The 18,117-nt window shown below is 45.6% G+C and overlaps 1 protein-coding gene across 45 annotated transcripts in view; it reads right to left on the bottom strand.

The window, feature by feature from the left end:
• SORBS1 (sorbin and SH3 domain containing 1) overlaps window positions 1–18,117 on the bottom strand; it is a 168,298-nt gene that overhangs the window by 133,829 nt on the left and 16,352 nt on the right. For 37 of the 45 annotated variants that reach the window (XM_071748028.1, XM_071748026.1, XM_071748057.1 and 34 more), the window contains exon 1: window positions 2,734–2,896. The exons of 1 other annotated variant lie outside the window; for it this stretch is intronic. In XM_071748028.1, the coding sequence (XP_071604129.1) occupies window positions 2,734–2,881 (148 nt within the window). In that variant the 5' untranslated portion in view covers window positions 2,882–2,896. Of the gene's footprint in view, window positions 1–2,733; window positions 2,951–18,117 lie in introns of those variants that run through there. 7 more of the 45 variants (XM_071748053.1, XM_071748066.1, XM_071748052.1 and 4 more) reach the window with 4 other exon arrangements.

Raw genomic sequence — 18,117 nt, forward strand, 5'->3', positions numbered from 1 at the left:
AAACAAGACCCAGTGTACAACCTAATTCCATAATGCTCCTTCACATTTATAGCTCCACAGAAGTTAATGGGATTATGGAAAGGGATTGAAGACTTCAGGATCAGACTGACAGAACCTCTCTGGCTCGTTGCAAAGGACTCAACAAGGACAGAAAACCCAATGTTCATCCCTGTAGTAAATAAATCCTACAGTCTTTGCTCAAAAAAAATCCAGCCAAAACCATCAGCAGCACTACACTCCCCATCTGCCCACAGCAGACCAAGAGGCACTCAGTGAAATTAAGGACCACAAAACTGAAAACACATGAAGAAACATAAAGGAACAGATAACCCATGTTGCTCCCTGCTGCAGGAAACCACTGAGACAAAGCGTTCTGTGGCAGTTTCATCAATTAATTAGCACATTGTAGGCAGCAGAATAAATAAACTTTGTGTCCAACATCTGCTGCCATCTCTTAACAGTGACCCGAGTGTCTGCACACACGTGCACCCGAGCACACCCATCCAGAGCACATTCTTAAAACCAGGACATGCCATTTGCAAGCAGGTTTAACATTCTTGTTTGGTTTGTTTTTCCCAAATTGAGCCTTTGTGAAACCAGCAAACTCCTAACTCAACATTTGCAGAGTGCTTCGGAGCTCCTCTGAGCTCTCCTTTTCCCTCCCCACTCCAAGTATTTTCCCTCCCGAGCGACCAGAAGCCACAAGAAGAGACCTGCTCATCACATGACCTCCCTTCGGAGGAACCCCGGTACTTGTTGTGCTCCCTGAGCCGCTTGGGTGCTGAAGGAAAAAAGGAAACTGGGAATAATATTCTGGTGGAGCACAGGGTTCTGCCTGACTTTTAGGCAGTAAGCCTTCTGGGCACGGGAAATTTATGAGGCACTGTTTCTTTTTCATGTAGAGAGTTCAGGCATGAGCTCCCGTGTTATGTGTGTGTTTCTGTTTACAAAACAGCTGATGCATTCCAAAAAAAAAAAAAAAAAAAAGGCAGGCGTGCTGTTTTGACTGCCTGAAGATCACTTTTTATGGAATTATCAATCAGCATTGGCTCTGTAGAGCAGGACTGTCTTTAAAATTCACTACTCCTATTCAAAGATAAGGAGGATACTTCACAGGAAAAGGGGAGGGTGAAAGCAATGGGAGTCATTAGGGACACAGATGTGGCACATACTGATTTTCTGAACATGTCTACATGCAGCAGAACCAACAGGGTTCAGCCTGTAGAAGTCAAGAGATACTTACTGCTAGTAACCTTGAGCAAGCTAAACCTCCCCTTGCCTCCCTCTCCCATCCAGGTAGAGAAGCCGTCTGGAAGAGACAGTGTTTCTTTTCATGGCATGGCAGCAAACTGAAGCGAGAACAATCCTTCAGCAGCTTAATCCACACAAAAATGAGATACTAACATAACAAATATTGTCCCAGAACAGCAGCACCAGGCAGAATAAAGCAGCAGCCACTACAAGTAAGCAAACACTGATCTGAGAGTGGAAGAGGGAAAAAGCACATTCTGCTGAGAACAAACCCCACTGACAACCCCCGGGCTCCCCTCCGATGCCCGTGAGCAGGGGCAGCCCACGGGTGGAGGTGTGGCAGCACCGGCAGGAGCACAGGGCACTCGCTGGATAAAAATCAAACACGGGCAGGAGCACAGGAGGTTCTGCTGAAAGGAGATCTGCACAGCAGGGCCGGCATGGCTTTTCCTCATCACACTAATAGCCTAATGAATAAATAAAGGAGAGTTGTGTCCATCACGATGCTGATTTTTTTGTTGTTATTGCTCCCTTCTTTTCCAAGGCACCTCAGGAGACAGGTTAGCTGTGCCAGGGCTGCACAATCTGATATGTAAGTAAAAAAAAACTGAGAACCTAAATGAAGCCCCTTCTGTGATGGGATTTAATTAAAACTACTGTGAATTCTCAGGCTTCTAAACCATTCCTCAGGCACTGGTGATACCTAAAGCTGCTGCCCATTATTTTTCACTCCTGAGTTCCTTTCGAAGGGCTTGCAAAAGCTGCAAAACACAAACCCTCAGAACGACACAGCGAGAGGAACCAGCAGCCTCTTCATCCCAGTTTTTTTTGTTTTTTCCTGGACTACAGCAAGCGTTGGCTTCCTAAAGTACAGTATTCCCAGCACGGCACGGGCAGGGCAGCATCTGAGAGCCGCTGACTTGGTAATTGCATTATCTGCAGCCGCTGATGAATGAACAACTGTAATGCACACATCCTGGGCTCGGATCTCCGGGGACAGGGAGATCACGGACTCCCCAGCCCGGAGCCACTCAGTTTGCTGAGTCCGGAGGCACACAGAAAACACCCGTGTGCATTCCCTCTCCTTCTAAAAGCAACGCTGCATTCTGCTCCCCCTTCCTACTGACAGAAAAATAGCATTGCTATTTACAAGCAGGAGAAAGTCGTTCCCCAACCTACTCCTCTACATCTGCAACCGATTTTTGCCTGCAAACCGAATGCAGGCTTGCAAAAATTAGGGCGTAACATCTCCAGATACTACAGGGAAATAAAAATAAAAAACAAATAAATAAAAAATAGAGGGATAGGCGCTGATATCTCACAGCCCGATGGCCCTTTAAAGAACACCTAGTCCTTCTGGCTATAGAAATCATCTCCAGAAGAAGAAAATGGAGCCAAGGCGATTCTCACCGCGCACCAGACAGACACGACGACTGACCCTTGCCTGCTCCAAAAAAAAGTTACCCGAGCGGAGGAGCTTACCTTGGAGACCCGGTCGCTTGCTTCCCCTCCTTCCTTCCTTCCCTCCTTGCCTGCTTGCCCGCCGGGACTCCGCAACCCCCGCAGCCGGTACCGCCCCCGGTACCGCCCCCCCGGCAACGCCGCGGAACCGCCCGCTCGGCGCCGGCATGGAGCGAGCTCTGCTCGGCAGAGAAAAAGGAGGAGGGATCGGGAGAGAGAGCGGGGGAAAAAAGAAAAAAAAAAAAAAAAAAAAAAAAAGGGGGCCTGTGCTTTCTAATGGAGGTGGTGGGAAATCAGCCCCCCGAGGGGGATGCGGTCAAGGATGCGGGAGCCCCACGCCAGACCTGTTGCGTGGCTGGTGAAACGTGGAGAGGGTGGGGGTAAAGGTTAAGGAGGGATTTTTTTCCGCGCAGCCAGGGTTGTATGGGCCGCATGTGCTGCAAATGATAGGAAAAGAGATGGGGAAGGTGAAGGGAGATGACTCTGATAGATCACTGGCTGCTTCACCTGGGGAAAAAAAAATCAGGAGAAATGCATCACATATCCCTGCCCCCTTGCCCCTGCAGCTCCTGGGGTCAATGCTGTCATTTAGGTTTCATCGACACTCAGGGCACAGCTCCTAGATCGGCTTCGGTGCTCCCCAAAAGTAAGGGACAGGCAACCTTGGTGTCAGGAGGTGTCAGGAGGCAGCGCAGCGGCCAGAGAGGGAATTTCATCCTCCTGAGCCTGGCATGACGCCTCCTGTTCTTTTTCAGCCCCTACAGTTCTCTTTTCTTTCTCTTTTTTTCCACCTTCCAAGTCGTTTTTGTCTTTAATGCACTGCCAGCCGCAGGCACCGAGTTGATTTGCCCTCCCTTGAATGCTCCCCACGCATCAAGAACATCCCCAAACAACCCAATTGCCAAAAAGAAATTAATTGGAGCTCAATCTCCCAATTACTTCGAGAGAAAACCAAACATCTTTTGGCTTCGACTGCCAGGAGAGGCAAAGGGAGTTTAGCACCAGACTTTGCTCTCTCTACAAGCACACCAACCTCTCAGGGGCAGCTCCTTCATTTCTGAGCTGAGCCTTCCAGATGGGGATGGAAGCAGCCCTCTGCTCCTTGTAATCCCCAGGAGAGAGGAACCTGGCCATCAGCTCAGAGCCAGGGAAAGCTCAAATCTGAAACCCAGCTTTGGGCAGAAAATAAATGTGGGTTGTGGTTTGTTGGTTTTGTTGGTTTGTTTTTTTTTTTTCCTCTTTCACATCCGATGAAGAGAAAGGTGATAAAATTTGTGGCATCCTGCCAAAGCCATTGGACCCACTTAGGCACCAAAGCCAGGCTGAACATCATCAAGGAAAGAAGGGGGGAAAAAGAGGCTGAGATTTTATTCACTGATAATTCCCAGCCCTCAAGAAACCAACCAACCAACCAAGTGAAAGCATATTTGCCTACATAACCCCTTTTTCAAAACTTGGTGAGTTTTTCTGAACACCCCCCTAACTAAGGGCAGATATTTTTCAGAAAGTGCTCCAAAACCAAGCCAGCACCATTTAGCTCATCCAGATCAAAACCCCATCAAACCATACTTGGCCTATCTGGAAGAAGCCAGCATTTCCTCTGGGACAGGAGAGGGCTTGGTACCTGCCTGCTGCCAGCAGGTGACTTTACAGATGCCCATCTGCTAAGTGTTTTGTAAATACATTTGTCTCCTGAAATGCCCCATCTTCCTGCTCCACTCCAAAGCAGGCAGCCTGCTCGTGCCCCTGCTGCACTAAATAAAGGAGTGTCATTTACTGTTGTCTTCCTGGCAGCCAAGCTGGTCACAGTTACAGCCAGGCTAAGATGACACAGGGACATGAGAGCACGAACACCAGGCCCTCCCAGGGCCAATGGTTTCACTGGGATGTGAACTCAGCCCTTCCTGCCAGGAGCTCTGTTACCAGGGGGAGCAAATCTTTCACCACAGAGTTACTGGTGTGAATCCAATGCAGAGGCAGCTCAGGCTGAAAGAATGAATGAATGAGTAAATGAATGAATGAATGAATGAATATTCCCCTCTGCAACTGCATCCTCAGCACACTGCCCAGTGAGCAGGGACTGAATCTATTTTTCTCTCTCCTCTGGAGGACAGGAAACCATCCAGACTTCAGGTAGAGACCTCTGTGAGCAACTGCCCTAAAAGCCTGCACAGGAATCTCAGTGGACAGGCATCCCTCTCTTTACAGGGCTTGTCCCCTGTGTGGGTACAAAGCCTGCACCATCACACTTGCAACCCTGAGACATTACCTAGGTGCTTTGGAATTTTAATGCTAATCTGAATACCCTCATTGAAACAAGATAAATGCAATGGCTAAATAACTGGCATGAGAAAAGAGAGATAAACAGATTCCAGGCAATGCAGACAGAGAGCACTCAAAAGTGTATCAGAATGGTTTTGACTAGGAAGACTTTGGCTACACCACACGTTTACTTTCCTCCTCGCTTTCCACTGAGATTTTAGTTTAGGGAAAAAAAAAAAGCAACTGACCCTTCCCTAGACAGCTGGCATTAGAGTCCACTTGCTGCTCCAGGAGCTGTGATACCTCCCTGGAAATTTTCCAGTGCTCCCACACAGCATGTACGTTGGTAGATTTTGAATGACAAGAGTTGGTATGTCATAAGTATATAGGCACAAATACTCCTAACTTCATGAAGTTTGTGGAATTCCCAAAGAAATTCCCAAGCTGTGCCTCTAGATGATGTCAGAGGAGGCACAGGTGGGGTTTTGCACAAGAAAAGGAAGGGGATGGGACAGAGCCTGGTAGCAGTAATGGGAGAGGAAGAAAAACCCCTGCTTGACTTGATCCTTGACCCCAAGATAAACTTTTCACAGCACTAAAGAAGCACCAGGTCTTTAAATTTGTACAAGACACACTTAAAATAGAATCTATGGCACCAGTTATCCCAAATCCTGCTGCTTCCAGAGTCGCAGTCAGAGCACAGAAGGGCACTTTGAGGTGAAATACCCCACTGTACAAGAGAGCAGCCTAGACATGCAAACCAGGTGATGCAGCTCAGGTCAGGCTCAGTGTCAAAGCCTTGTGCAGGTATATTGACTCCAGGCCCCTCTTCTGGGCTCCCACCACCCACCATCCCACTATTTAAACCAGACACCAAGTCCTGCTGATTCTGTGAAGGCATCCAGACACAGCAACTGCAACATTTTCCAAAGGTAAAATCATAGAGTGTAGTGAAAGGGAAACTGTATGGGCTTTTTGCATTGCTAACAAGGGATTTGCAAGCACACAGACTGTGTTTGTTCAGCCAGAGTTGAAAAGAAAATCAGAATCATATGAAACATCCCTCTAATCCATGAACCCAGTGAACAGGATGGCCCTGGCTATTGTGTCAGGCTTGGGGTCCTTAATCCTTCAAATTACTGGCATGGTGCACTTGTTCTGTGACAGCTCTGTCAGATCTTTCCTCATCTCTATTGTTTTGTTTTCTGCTTGAGTAAATGGCAGGGCAGAAGTGAGACCCATTTGTTTCTGCTGTCAGGATGAATGGCCTGGATCTTCACTGCACTGCTTGTTCTGGTGACATTCTACTTTTGCTAAAGCTACTTCCATCAGGGAAGGAATCCTCTTCCACTTAGGCTGGGATGAAAAGTGCAGAGTGGAAACGATGGCATGAAGTACAAAGCTGTTGAGGATGAGGGTCAAAAATGCAGTGAGGGGAAAAAATTACAAGCCAGAATCCACCTTCTTTACATCCCAGGCCCACTGTTCATCTCTGCTGTGACCAAATGAAAAGTGAACAAGCTGCAAGTAGGGAAACTGAGGCAGAGAGAGGCAATATGACCATGACCACCCCAAAAACCAGTGGCAAAGCAGAGAACAGATCCCAGGCTTTCCCTAAACCTAATTTCATCATGTATTCACTGGCAGCACTGCCTTGTTTTTCCATCAGAACCATTCCAAGTGTCCTGGTCTACGACACCAAGTTATTCAAGTGGGACTATGGTGATTTACACCACCTTTGCACAGGCAAATGAGGGAAGCAAACAAACTGCCCTGTGGAAAGGTTTAGGTGATCTGGAAAAGAGCAAGGATTTTGTGTCACGGTTTTCAGCCTTGGCTGTGGTAAATGCTGCAGATTCCCAGCTGATCTGGGAGGGGTCAAGCCAGCTTTGTCTTCTGGAAATCCTTCAGAAAAAAAGATTTGCACCCACTCAATGAGCAGCCCTTGTCCTCAACAGTCTCCGAGTTACTTTTAAATTATTTCAGAGCTAGAGAGTCCCACTACTTTTACTCTTCATAATACAAGAGGGATCACTGTAGGAACTATGATTCTTGTTGGTATTGACAGCAAAAAGGAAAGAAGGCAGCGTTCTGTTTGTGTTTGCTCTAGAGCCTCACTGGAGAGACAGGACAAAGATAACCATGACATCTGTTATATTCTGAATCCCAGGAGGAATGAGGGCTGTGAATGCTGGTTTAACACTTCTCTTGCTGGGAACTATGCAAAGGGAACAAGCAGGCTCTGCAAACCAAGATGGTTTTCTCCTGAGCAGAGATAAAGTTTGATTTTTCCTTCTCTGTCTTCCACCCTCACAGCTTCTTCCCTCTCTCTGCCTGGCAGGCAGGGTGGTATGGAGAAGGATGTATAGATCCAATCATTCAAAGGCCTGGCTCTGCTTCCAGCTTTACCACTGCTGCCTGCAGCCCTGGACAAAACACTTGTCCCCTCTATCACACTGCCCATATTTCCAGCCTCTCCAACTCAAGGAGGAGCTGCCACACATACCAGTGTCCACAGACATCTTCCCTCTCCCCAGCTCAGAAAGTCAAAAAATATTTTCTCTGTCTGGGCCTGCTGCAGGCCACATGTGCAAGACATCCATGGTTCCTCACAAGGAGTGCCTTGCTGTGCAGTTGTGACAGGGTGCATGGGCACATGTTTCTGCCTGGCCTAATTAATCATTAAAGTCATTTCAACAACTGCTTCTTCTTAGGCAGGCCATGCAGGATCAGTCATATCTACTAACAGACAAATATTTATATACACACAACATAAAACCAGCTGAGAGTCAAGCACAGCTCATCACAATAGTTAAACACAGCTCATTAAGTCAACAGGTAATATCCCTGAAAATGCTTAGAACAAGGTTTTCCAGGCAAAGAGTAATAATTTAAGAACCTAAAATGCTTTCCACAGATGCATTGTAATTGCTGCTTCAGCTCTCTGTCAGGAAGGATAGTTCTGACAACAGACTACAAATGTTTTTCAGAAAATCCTGACAACATTACAGGGGTACAAAGAGATTCCAACTGTACTTCAGGTTTGAACGATTCTAAACATTTTCTTTCACTGATACATTTTCCTCTCTAATCAGAATTGATAGGGCCATCTCATCCTCAAGAGGGATCAGCTTTAAAGGGGGGCTGGTTTACCCAGTTTAGTTCTAGGCCTTTTTATTCATCTGTTTTAACAGTTTTCACAACCAGCCTACCAAAATTCTTGAGTCCTCAACTTTGTGTTGCTGCACCATCTGTCTCAGTATGAGGCTTAAAACTAATGAGATGTAAGCTGTGCACAGGGAATCCCTAAGGTTCTGAAAGGTTTAGATAATACCAAGTCATTGTGCTAGCATTTGTTTGAAATAAATATATACAAATTACAAAGAATTACTGAAAGACATACCCTGAGTCACTGGGCTTTCACTGTTCTTTGTTTACTGAATAAACTGCTCCACTTGGGGAGTGTCAGGGTTTGTACTGTAAACACAGAGGCTGAAAGAGCCACATCATTATGACAAGTGCCTCATAAGCATCTTGAAATACAGCTGCTATTTAATTTGGGATACCCTTGGTGACCAAGCTGGGAGTCAGCTTTCCTCTGGAGCTTTCAAAGTAGTTTCAGGTAGAAACCAAAGCTGGTTATTCCTGAGTCTCAGACAAAGGCTCCAGGCACACAGCCTGGCCCCAAGCCATGGGGCTGGGACAGGAATCCTGCTGCCTCTGAGTCTAAGGTCCTGTGCACCAAATGCTCCACCACAGGTCACTGACTTCAAGGTGTAATCATTTCTCTTAACACAAACGAAGACTTTTTTGTATTCCAGAGTAGAAATCTCTCCTTGCATACCTCAGAATTACCCTGAATACTCCCTTAATTATCTCTGTGCCATTAAAATAATCACAGTTTTATTTTGCAATCCCAGCCATTCCATTAGTTGCTAAACTAGTTCTCCCCTTTGGGACTGCAGAGTATTTTAGGAAACCTCTCTGTACCAAAGCCTTTGCCTGAGAATGTTTATTAACAGAAACCGTATCTACGACAGAAAAAAAATAAAAATAATAAACATTTAAAAGAGATAACGTGGTGCAGCTGAAGGAGGGAGATTCAGAGCTTCCACCTCAGGATTAGGAATCTGAAAACCCAGTGGGTTAAACAGGGCCAGAGATTGGTACCACTGGGGTATTCCAGCTGTGTGTTTGGAACATTGTCCCTGTGCTCAGGCTGCTCAGACCATTCCTAACAAATAAACAGCTTCCTTCTTTAGCTGGCACTTTGACAGATCCTGATGGGATGGCTGGAGGGAAAGAGCATCTTTTAGCACACACACACACACACACACACACACACACACACACACACACACTCCAGAAGTGACAAGAAGACAACAACCCCTGGGCAAAGCCTGGGAGTCCTGGCTGAGATGCTGGACTACAATGATCCATCTCCTGTGCCATGTCACTCTAATTGCCATTATTCCCCAGAAGCTTGGGGACAGATTTTTGTCCTCTGCATTTTAACTAAGGGAACATATACAAATATAACAAGTACTACAGTCATCAACCATACAGCTTGAGCTAATAAATATATTTAGATATGGCCCCAGGAGCACTCCTGCTTCACCTGCTGGAGCTGCCATTTTCAGGCCCCTGCCATGTGCCACTTTATTGCTCTGCACACATGGAAAGTGCTCTGGTTCTTTCTGCAGCAAGAATTTCCCTGTGCCTGACAGAAGGACACGTTCAGTAGCCATTCTGATAGCCAGACACAGGCACAGCCCAAGCTATGGGCAAATACAAGCCTGCCAGGTACATTCTTGTTTGAAAAGCCAGGTGTGTATCCATGTAGATATGCACATTCCTGTTCCCATGCCACCTCACATATGATGAGAAAATCCTTCTGTGAACATTATCTTCTGGTCATGCTTGAAGACACACAGATTGAAAAAGCTGCTCTGCCTTCCACTGAGCATTTAATTTCCCTGATTGCTAGCTGTTCTGATAACAGATTGTAATGAATGTGGTACTGGGAAATTTAATCCATTTCTCTGCTATTTCACTGCAGCTTCAGTCTGTAAAAGGTGCTTGGTGGCTATGGAAATTTAACTGCATGTAGTAAAGAAAGACTGGCATCAGTGCTTCCAAAAATAAATACATAACAAGCTACTCATCCTTTCATGAGTCTGGTACATCCACAGACTCATCCCAGGCACATCCATATCCCAGATACAGCCTTTGGCAGGAGGACCACAGTGCAGCAGATTTAGGGAAATGTCATCCTGTACATGGGTTGCAGAAAATGTCAGATGTTAACCTACTCAGGATGCACTTTTTATGCTAATAGACATTACAGACCAGATGGTAATGGTCTAGAGAAAGATACTTTAAAAAAAAAAAGCAGTGGTCCGTAACACAAACCCTGCACACTGGCTCTCAGGAGATTAACCCTCAAAAAGCCATAGAAAAAAATGTGATGCTAAAGGATCACCTTGGCAAAAGGAATGGTGATCTGATGGCCACTCTTCAGAGTAACTTTCAGCCTCAAGATACAACTCCAGCCACTGATGCCAGCATTTCTGATGAAACATTTGTGATAGTTTTGAAACCTGGTGCTAGCAACACTCTTAATGATTGTGCTCTGTTTTGTCATCCCTTTGAGTCAGAGCAGCAGGCCTGGAGGCTGAGCTGCTTGTGCTACCAGAAGCCTGAGTGCTCAGAGCAGAAGCAGGAAAGGAGGAGTCAAAAGGTTTTCCAAACCTCAAGCACCAGGCCAGCAACAGCTCTGGCCCTACACATTACACACTGAGCAGAACCCTGATGGATTGTGCACATGACACTGGCACCCCAGTTTGCTTCACCCTCAGAACGTGGCTGGACTGAGAGCACACTGAGAAAGGGCCCTGCAAAAGTGAAGTGTTGGGCAACACTGAACTGCACTGCCCCAGAGGCTCCAGTGGGGCATGCAGAGCAGGCACTGAAGATTGGGAAAGACTTCATGGCTTTGTGTCATCCTGCACACTACTGTGAATTTATTTTCCTAGCAGTTCTAGATCTTGATAAACCTGTGTGCATTCCTGACACACAACCATGTCCTCTTACACATACACCACTCTTAGTTATGACTACTGAGAAGGAGAAAGTCACCTTCTCACTTGATGGCAGAGTTGTGTAGGTGACTTGCCACACAACATGGTAACTCCAGTGTTTTCACACAAACTTAATCCACTACAATTCATTTTAGGAGCCCTTAGACAGGGACATAAGCATAGGAAAATAAAAAGTAACTAGAACGTGTGAATAGGATCAATAGTCACTGCTGGGAAAACACCAGGACTCAGATTTTGGGAAAGCCACCACTGGCACCATGAAAAGCAGAAACTTCAAACATTAATGTCTTTACTAGCTGCCATCCTAAAACTGTCCCAAACTGCAGGCTTCATCATGAAACCCAGAACTTTTAATAAGTTCTGGGGGTTTTTTTCTTTATTTTACTTAGAGTAATTAAAGGAGGGACCTATAAAAATTTATTGCTGCTTTCAATCTTGCCAAACTCTTGGCCTTGGTGACATTCATCAACAATAACTTCCACTCCTTAATTGCATGCTGTGTGAAAAAATATTTCCTTTATTACTATATCCCATTTCTTTTTGTTATTGTACCATCTTTGCTGCAGCAGGCAGACACATTACAAACCTACAAGAACCATACAATTTAGCACCTTGGACCAACTGAATAGCTCAAAGAAGTCACACATTCTTTATAAGCATCCTGAAACATGTAAATTGATTTATATTTCCTGTGTGAAGCATGTTTTATTTAAAGAATATTTATCATATTCCTCTCTTGGGAGGCTCCAATGAAATGGATGAGGTTAACTTCAAGCTGGATACGTTCTTAAATAGATTCCTATGGTTGTATTATCAACACAGATTTCACCCCATCTCCCTTTAAAATAAATCACCATGTAATCAGTTTCTGTGCAAAAACAAGAGTCAGTTTTCCCCCTCTCTCTCCCTGACTGTAAAAAGCTGCTCTGTATTAAATTAATGGCCTCCTCCTTTGCCTGCCCAGGCTTCAGAGGTGCTGCCTGCGTGTGGTCTGCTCCCCCTGTGCAGCATGACCAGCACCACATGTGTGTGTCTGCCACCACTGCACAACTGCCAGGAGTGGCCCAGGGCAGGGGCTGCAAAACCAGACACAGGTGGCAATGATTACTGGGGGCTGAGATGCAAACAAACTGCCCCAAGTCAGGGGGGGCAGCCAGGGAGGGGCAGGGAGTGGAGGAGAACAAAGTATAGCTGGAGTTTGGTGATGCATTCACAGCTAACCCTAAATGAAGAGATAGCACCTACTCCTAGAAACAAGAGAAGACAAAACAGACAAACACATTGTGGCCAGGATTTATCATGCAGTAAAAATGAAGAATATCATTCTGGAAAGATCACAGTAACAGCATCAGCTTCCTGGAAGTTCTCAAGCTGGCAGCAGGGTTACTAGGCTGTTAGAGGCAGCTTCAAGCAGCTGATAAAGAAATAAAGGGAAAGTAAGAAACCCAGTATCCTTTTTGTTACCCCACAGAGTTCTGTGCTGTTATTTTGCTGGTTGCATCTTCCACCTAGAAAGCCCTATAAATTAGATGTGAGATACAAGTATAGAACACAGAGCTGTGCAGAGGATCATGCACTGAGATATGGATGCTGTACCTGGCAAGATAAGCAGGATTCAGACTTTTGTGCTAATGCTTGAGAACTGAGACCCTTTCTCCAAGGTTAGACTGCAGGGTTCTGATGGTGCTCAAGATGCCAGCAGCCTTAGGAGGAAAATACAAAAAGAATACATCAAAAGAATGTGTTAGCCTAGACCAAATGATCAGCAGTCTTCTAGTTGCCTTGACCATGGTCTTTTTCATCCTGCCATGCCACTTTCCTATTTATTGGCAAGTGTTATGTTTATCTGTGTGTATGGATGGAGTTGTCACAGCTGCTGAGTGTGCTGGCCATGCACAGCCACCTCACCCTGCAGAGAAAAACCCCATGGAAACTGGAAAGTAGCAATTACTCCCTTGCCCTTTGCTCCCGGGACCATTATGTGCTGCTGACCAGCCTGCAGGCTCCCTCAAAACAGAAAGAAATGTTCTTGAAATCTCTCTCTCATGTCTGTTGGGACAAGGTACAAAACACTGGGTAATTTCCTGCTGATTTGATGATTTTTTTCTGGGATGGGGGCACAAGGCACCATTTGGTCACTCAGCTTGTCCAATGCACAGCTGGGTCTCAGGAGAGAAGGACTCATAAACCTTTCAGTAGCAGACTGCCTTGCTATGGAGCAAAACCACCACTGACCTGAAGCAAGGAAGCAAGCAAGTTTTCAGACAAAAGTGGATTTCCACTTTTTTGTGTCTGCCTGAAAATCTCTGCAGATCACAGCCATGTGGATGAGTAACATACATTATAGGTCAGCCTTTCCATGCCTCACACTTCACTGCCTGCTAGTGGCTGTGATCAGAAGGATGAGGCCACCCAGACTCTGAGCTCGAGGCATTCAGTTCCCAAATTTGGCTGGATTTCATCCACCTTGTGCAACATTCCTGATGCTTGGCTGAGAAGGAAGCTTTGAGACATCTGGCCATGTGCAGCTGTCAGTATAGAGAGGGAAGATGATCGGGTTTTATTAAAAAAAAACAACCAATCAAAGGAAATGGCAGAAGTAATACCTGCTGGGTTTTTTTCTACCAACATTTGCAACTAGCTGTTTGTTTTTAGCTTTTTGTCTCCTTCAACATAACTCAGATGGTTGTGGCAGTCAGTGGTACTGCAGTTACCAGTTTCTGAGGTTCCTTCTCATTCAGTTCCTTCTACATTCAGACACTACTGATCCCTTGCCTCAGCCAGGACAGACTGCAGTCACTCCAGTGAAACCCACCTAGGGAAGGACCACTCTGAAACTGCAACAAAAGGAGAACAGTGCTGCTCTGGGGCTCTGTGACACGAGCAGAGCTCCTGGAGTGACTGATGATATTGTATTAATGCATTCCAAGTCCAGCTGTTACCCAGCACAGCCCCAGTTCCACTTTGCTGTCCTGAGGTTTGCAGATGTCATTAATCAGAGTGGCAGCACGGGGATTTATGTGAGCAATTCCTCATGCACTTACACAAATTCATGCACCTATCAAAGGCTGTCTTGTTTTGCAGCTCTCCTCAGCCATCACCTCAAAACCTTGCTAAGCCTCAGGATCTAACAGGTTCATTGAGTCAGTTTGTGCAAGAAGAGAGATTCAGTAGGACCAAAGATTCAGTAGGACCTTCTGAAGAAATTCTTAGCACAGAAAATCTTATTGTTACCTCCCTGTTTAGCCTTTTGAGCCCCAAGCACACTCAGTACAGCCATGTACTGAAATCAGTGACAGTCACCTGTGCATTTTGGCTGTCCCCACATTTGAAACCTCAGGTCCCAGTTGCAGTTCAGGGCAGGTCCCAGTTCAGGGCAGTTTCAAACAAGCAGAAGTCCCAAGCACCTATTCAGCAAAGCTGATACACAGGAGAAATTCCTCCTGGCCTGCAGGTAATCTGAACAACAGGGACAGGAGAGGATTTCAGAGAAACTCGGGGCACTGGACACCCAAACCCCACTCTAAATTGGCCAAATGACTTCATCTTCTTTAAAAATCCTGGCTCTAGTTATTCACAGAACCCAGCAGTGAATACGTGAGGCTGTCATGACTCTGGTTAATAAAAACAGGAGCCTAAATCAGGCTCCTGAACCCGTAACTGAGGCGTTGAGGTAAGCGTCCTGGTTTGCAAAAGTGCTGAATACCAGAATAGCAGCCACTCCCACTGACTCACCCCATGTGCTCAGCACCTTGCTACCAAACCAGGCTCAAATTAGAGCACTGGCATGAAGCTTCTGACCAGCCAAGTCTCAAACCAACAAATAAACAAACAAAAAAGCAGCTCGTTAGAAGAAGCAAGGAGTAGAGAAAAATTAAAACCACAGGGAAACATGAAGAGATTGCTCTGCAAAGATTGTTCCAGGACACTTTCCTTCAGAAGTTGGACATTATTAATGCATGTAACATAAAGCAGCTCCACAAACAGCAGCTCTTTGCTTGAGTCTGCTCTGACAACAATCACACCAGTTTCACAGAATGCAGAAAGCATCCCCAGAGTTGCACTAAATCACATCTATAAGAAAATCAGGACAGAAACCACGTCGAGGAGCTTTGAAAAATAAATCAAAAGGGGCAGGCTGATCCAGCAGCAGAGCTCTGGGCACCCATGAGCCAGCATACTCCAAAGTCATCTCAGATTGCTGCTCTGGCATGTGAAAACACAGAACAACTGGAGAGGGGCAGCAGAGAAATGACATGTCACCTGTGACTAGGAAAAGGAAATAATCTTCACCTAATAGCTTGGGAATTCTGTCCTAACTATGTCAGCACCACTGTTGCCTCACTGATGGCAGGATTTGGCCCCTGCTGTGGGACACACCATGTTCCTCTGTAATGTCTGAACTATAACCAAATTAATTTTGTGCTTACTAGGCACAGGTTCTCCCAAGCAACACATTTTCTGATTTATGTAACAGGTTTTCTTTACACGGATTTACATGCTTCCCACTTAAGATATTCTCCTCTCTACCCCTCGTCTAATTTTATAAAAGGAAAACGTTTGGCCCCTTCCCAGAGACACATGGCAGCCAGAAAGCTTTCCTAAGGTGTCCCCTGGGAACAGATCTACCAGGAAAATCTGTTACAGCATGCCCTGCACCCAGTGCTTAGAGCTGGGGGGTTTAGCCATATTAAAATGTCCCAAAAATGTCAAAGCTCTGATGCACTTTGAGAGCTGTGAAAGACATGAAAATTCAGAAGAGCTCCAAGGTTACCCTGAGTTAGATGGAGGCTTGTTCAGCTCTCAAGTTTGTGAGTGATTTCAGTCCCTAAAGTCCTGCCACTCTTTGGCTGGATCAGTGATTCTGGCCTACATATTTTGTGTCTTCCTCTGTAATTATATTTGATACAATCTATATTTGATAAACACAGGCTCCAAACGTATCATTATTTCTCAACATATTTCTCACAAAGCCCTACATCTATTTTACACCTTATATTCATTATTTTAGGCAGGTCCCACCCCAGACTCTTTGCACCCCACGTTCCCAAGACAAGGAATTGAGTGACTAAGGGAAAAATGTATGAAAGAAGGTGGCATGAATAACAATGAGGATGGGTGTGCTCACATAAATCAGCAGTCACCATGGTCACAGAAGGCCTCCAGCTTGGAGACTGCCAGGTGACAGTGATTTGTAGGCAGTTCAGCAAGGACAGGCCTTGGAGAGGCTTCTGGAGGACATTTGGGGGTTAACTGAAGTTAGGCAGGGAGGTTCCTTCCATTTACAAGAGGAGGTACCTGAGCAGAAAATGGCAGGAAAATAAAGAGAGAAATATTGGTGGAATAAAGCAGAGGCACATGATATCATGTATTGCATTAAATAGTGGATGAAGCCTCAGATATGAAAAAGAAACTTTTTTTTTTCTTTAAGTGTCCAGTTTATACTATGTTAGCAAGCCTGCTCTTCTGTTGTTTCTGTTTTTTCACTTGGATAAATAATGAACACCTGCATTCTGCAAATAGTAAGAACTTTTGGTGGAAGAGTGGTGAAAGCCTAAATATTTTAGTATGTTGTTAAGAAACAAGGAAATCCATCTGTTATCCCTGCCTAAACTAATAGTGTCTTTCACTAATACCACGTCTGGGGAGTTCTCACTGAATCCTAGCTAGAAGTTACCTTACCAGTAAAATCCTTAGGGGCAAGTTTTGTAGGGAAAGGTCCCACAAGGGCCTTCCAGTGTTCCAGCCAACACAGCTGCTGCACACAGAGACCTCCTCTCTGACCTCCTCACAGCCCAGGGTCTTCCAGACAGAAAGAACCAAACCCTGTGGGAACATAAACCAGCTCTATCCCATTGAAAGCTGGGCTATTTATAGATCCTCCTGCAATCTGCCCACATGTAACTAACTCCAGCAGGGATGAAATCCATAGCATGGATGGCATGAACTTTGTCACTACACAGTGTGTAAAATTTTGCCAGTGAGCATATCCCATCTCAGCTTAAAAATAAATAAAGAAAAATCATCTGAGGTGTTCCCAGCAGTAAATCACTGAGTGTGAGGCTGCTAGCATGGATGAAGAGGTGTCAGCCAAGTCTCTTTCATGGGAATTCCAGAGGCCAAATCCCTTCCTATGGCAGCAGCTCCCAGGAGGCTGCAGAGAATGGCTTTCCCCAGCAAAGATGCCCCCGTGCCTGCTCTGCAATGATAAGAGCTCAAACCACAGGCAATCTTTCCTCTGTTGCCTTTAGCAACACTGGTAGCACAATAATGTGAAGATACTGTGGTGATAAGAACACCTGGAGTCTGGGCTTGGCTATTTTAAAAGGGTTTTTTTTGTAACAATTCCATTTGTTTCCTCCCATTCATGAAGGAGCAGGAGAGGTGATTCACTGCAGCCCTCCGACTAGCATGTGCTGGATTTTCCTCTTGCCACTGGCTTGCAGTTTGGTTTTAGGCTTTGCCCTGTGCTCATTCCCCTTCCATAGTTCACAGGAAAAAAGATGGGATGAAAATCACTGTCCCAAAGACCTTCAAGATGCCTGGGACAGCATCTCCCAAATGAAGCCACCAGAAATACTGTGTGAGGCCAGCAGAGCTCCAAGGAACTCCTTGTGCAGTGTCAGGACTCCATCCCCAGTGCCCTGCCTGCAGCCACAGGTGCTGGGACAGCAGCAGTCTGGTGGTAGTGCTCGTGTTGATCTGCATCTCAAAGTGTTTCACAACAAAAGCTTACAGGAATTAAATGCCAGAAAATGTGGAGGCATGGGATTGCAGTTTACTACCACAATAATTATGTGGCTTACCCTGAGGTTTTACTGCTGCCTTTCAAGTTCATGTCAGGAAACATGAAGGAATTTGCTGTGCTTAAGTAAATGCTGTTAAGTAAGGCAAACTCCAGCAGGAAAAGGAGCTACTGCAGGACTGGCTGGGGCAAATGCCACAGGTCTTTCTTTTATCAAAAGTAAATGAAATTTGGTGATAATTTTTACTCACTTTGTCCATGTCAGAACAGCCATTAAGATGTTCAGAACACACACTA

This window comes from Heliangelus exortis, chromosome 7, assembly GCF_036169615.1.
Source record: "Heliangelus exortis chromosome 7, bHelExo1.hap1, whole genome shotgun sequence".
Classification (NCBI taxonomy): Eukaryota; Metazoa; Chordata; class Aves; order Apodiformes; family Trochilidae; genus Heliangelus; species Heliangelus exortis.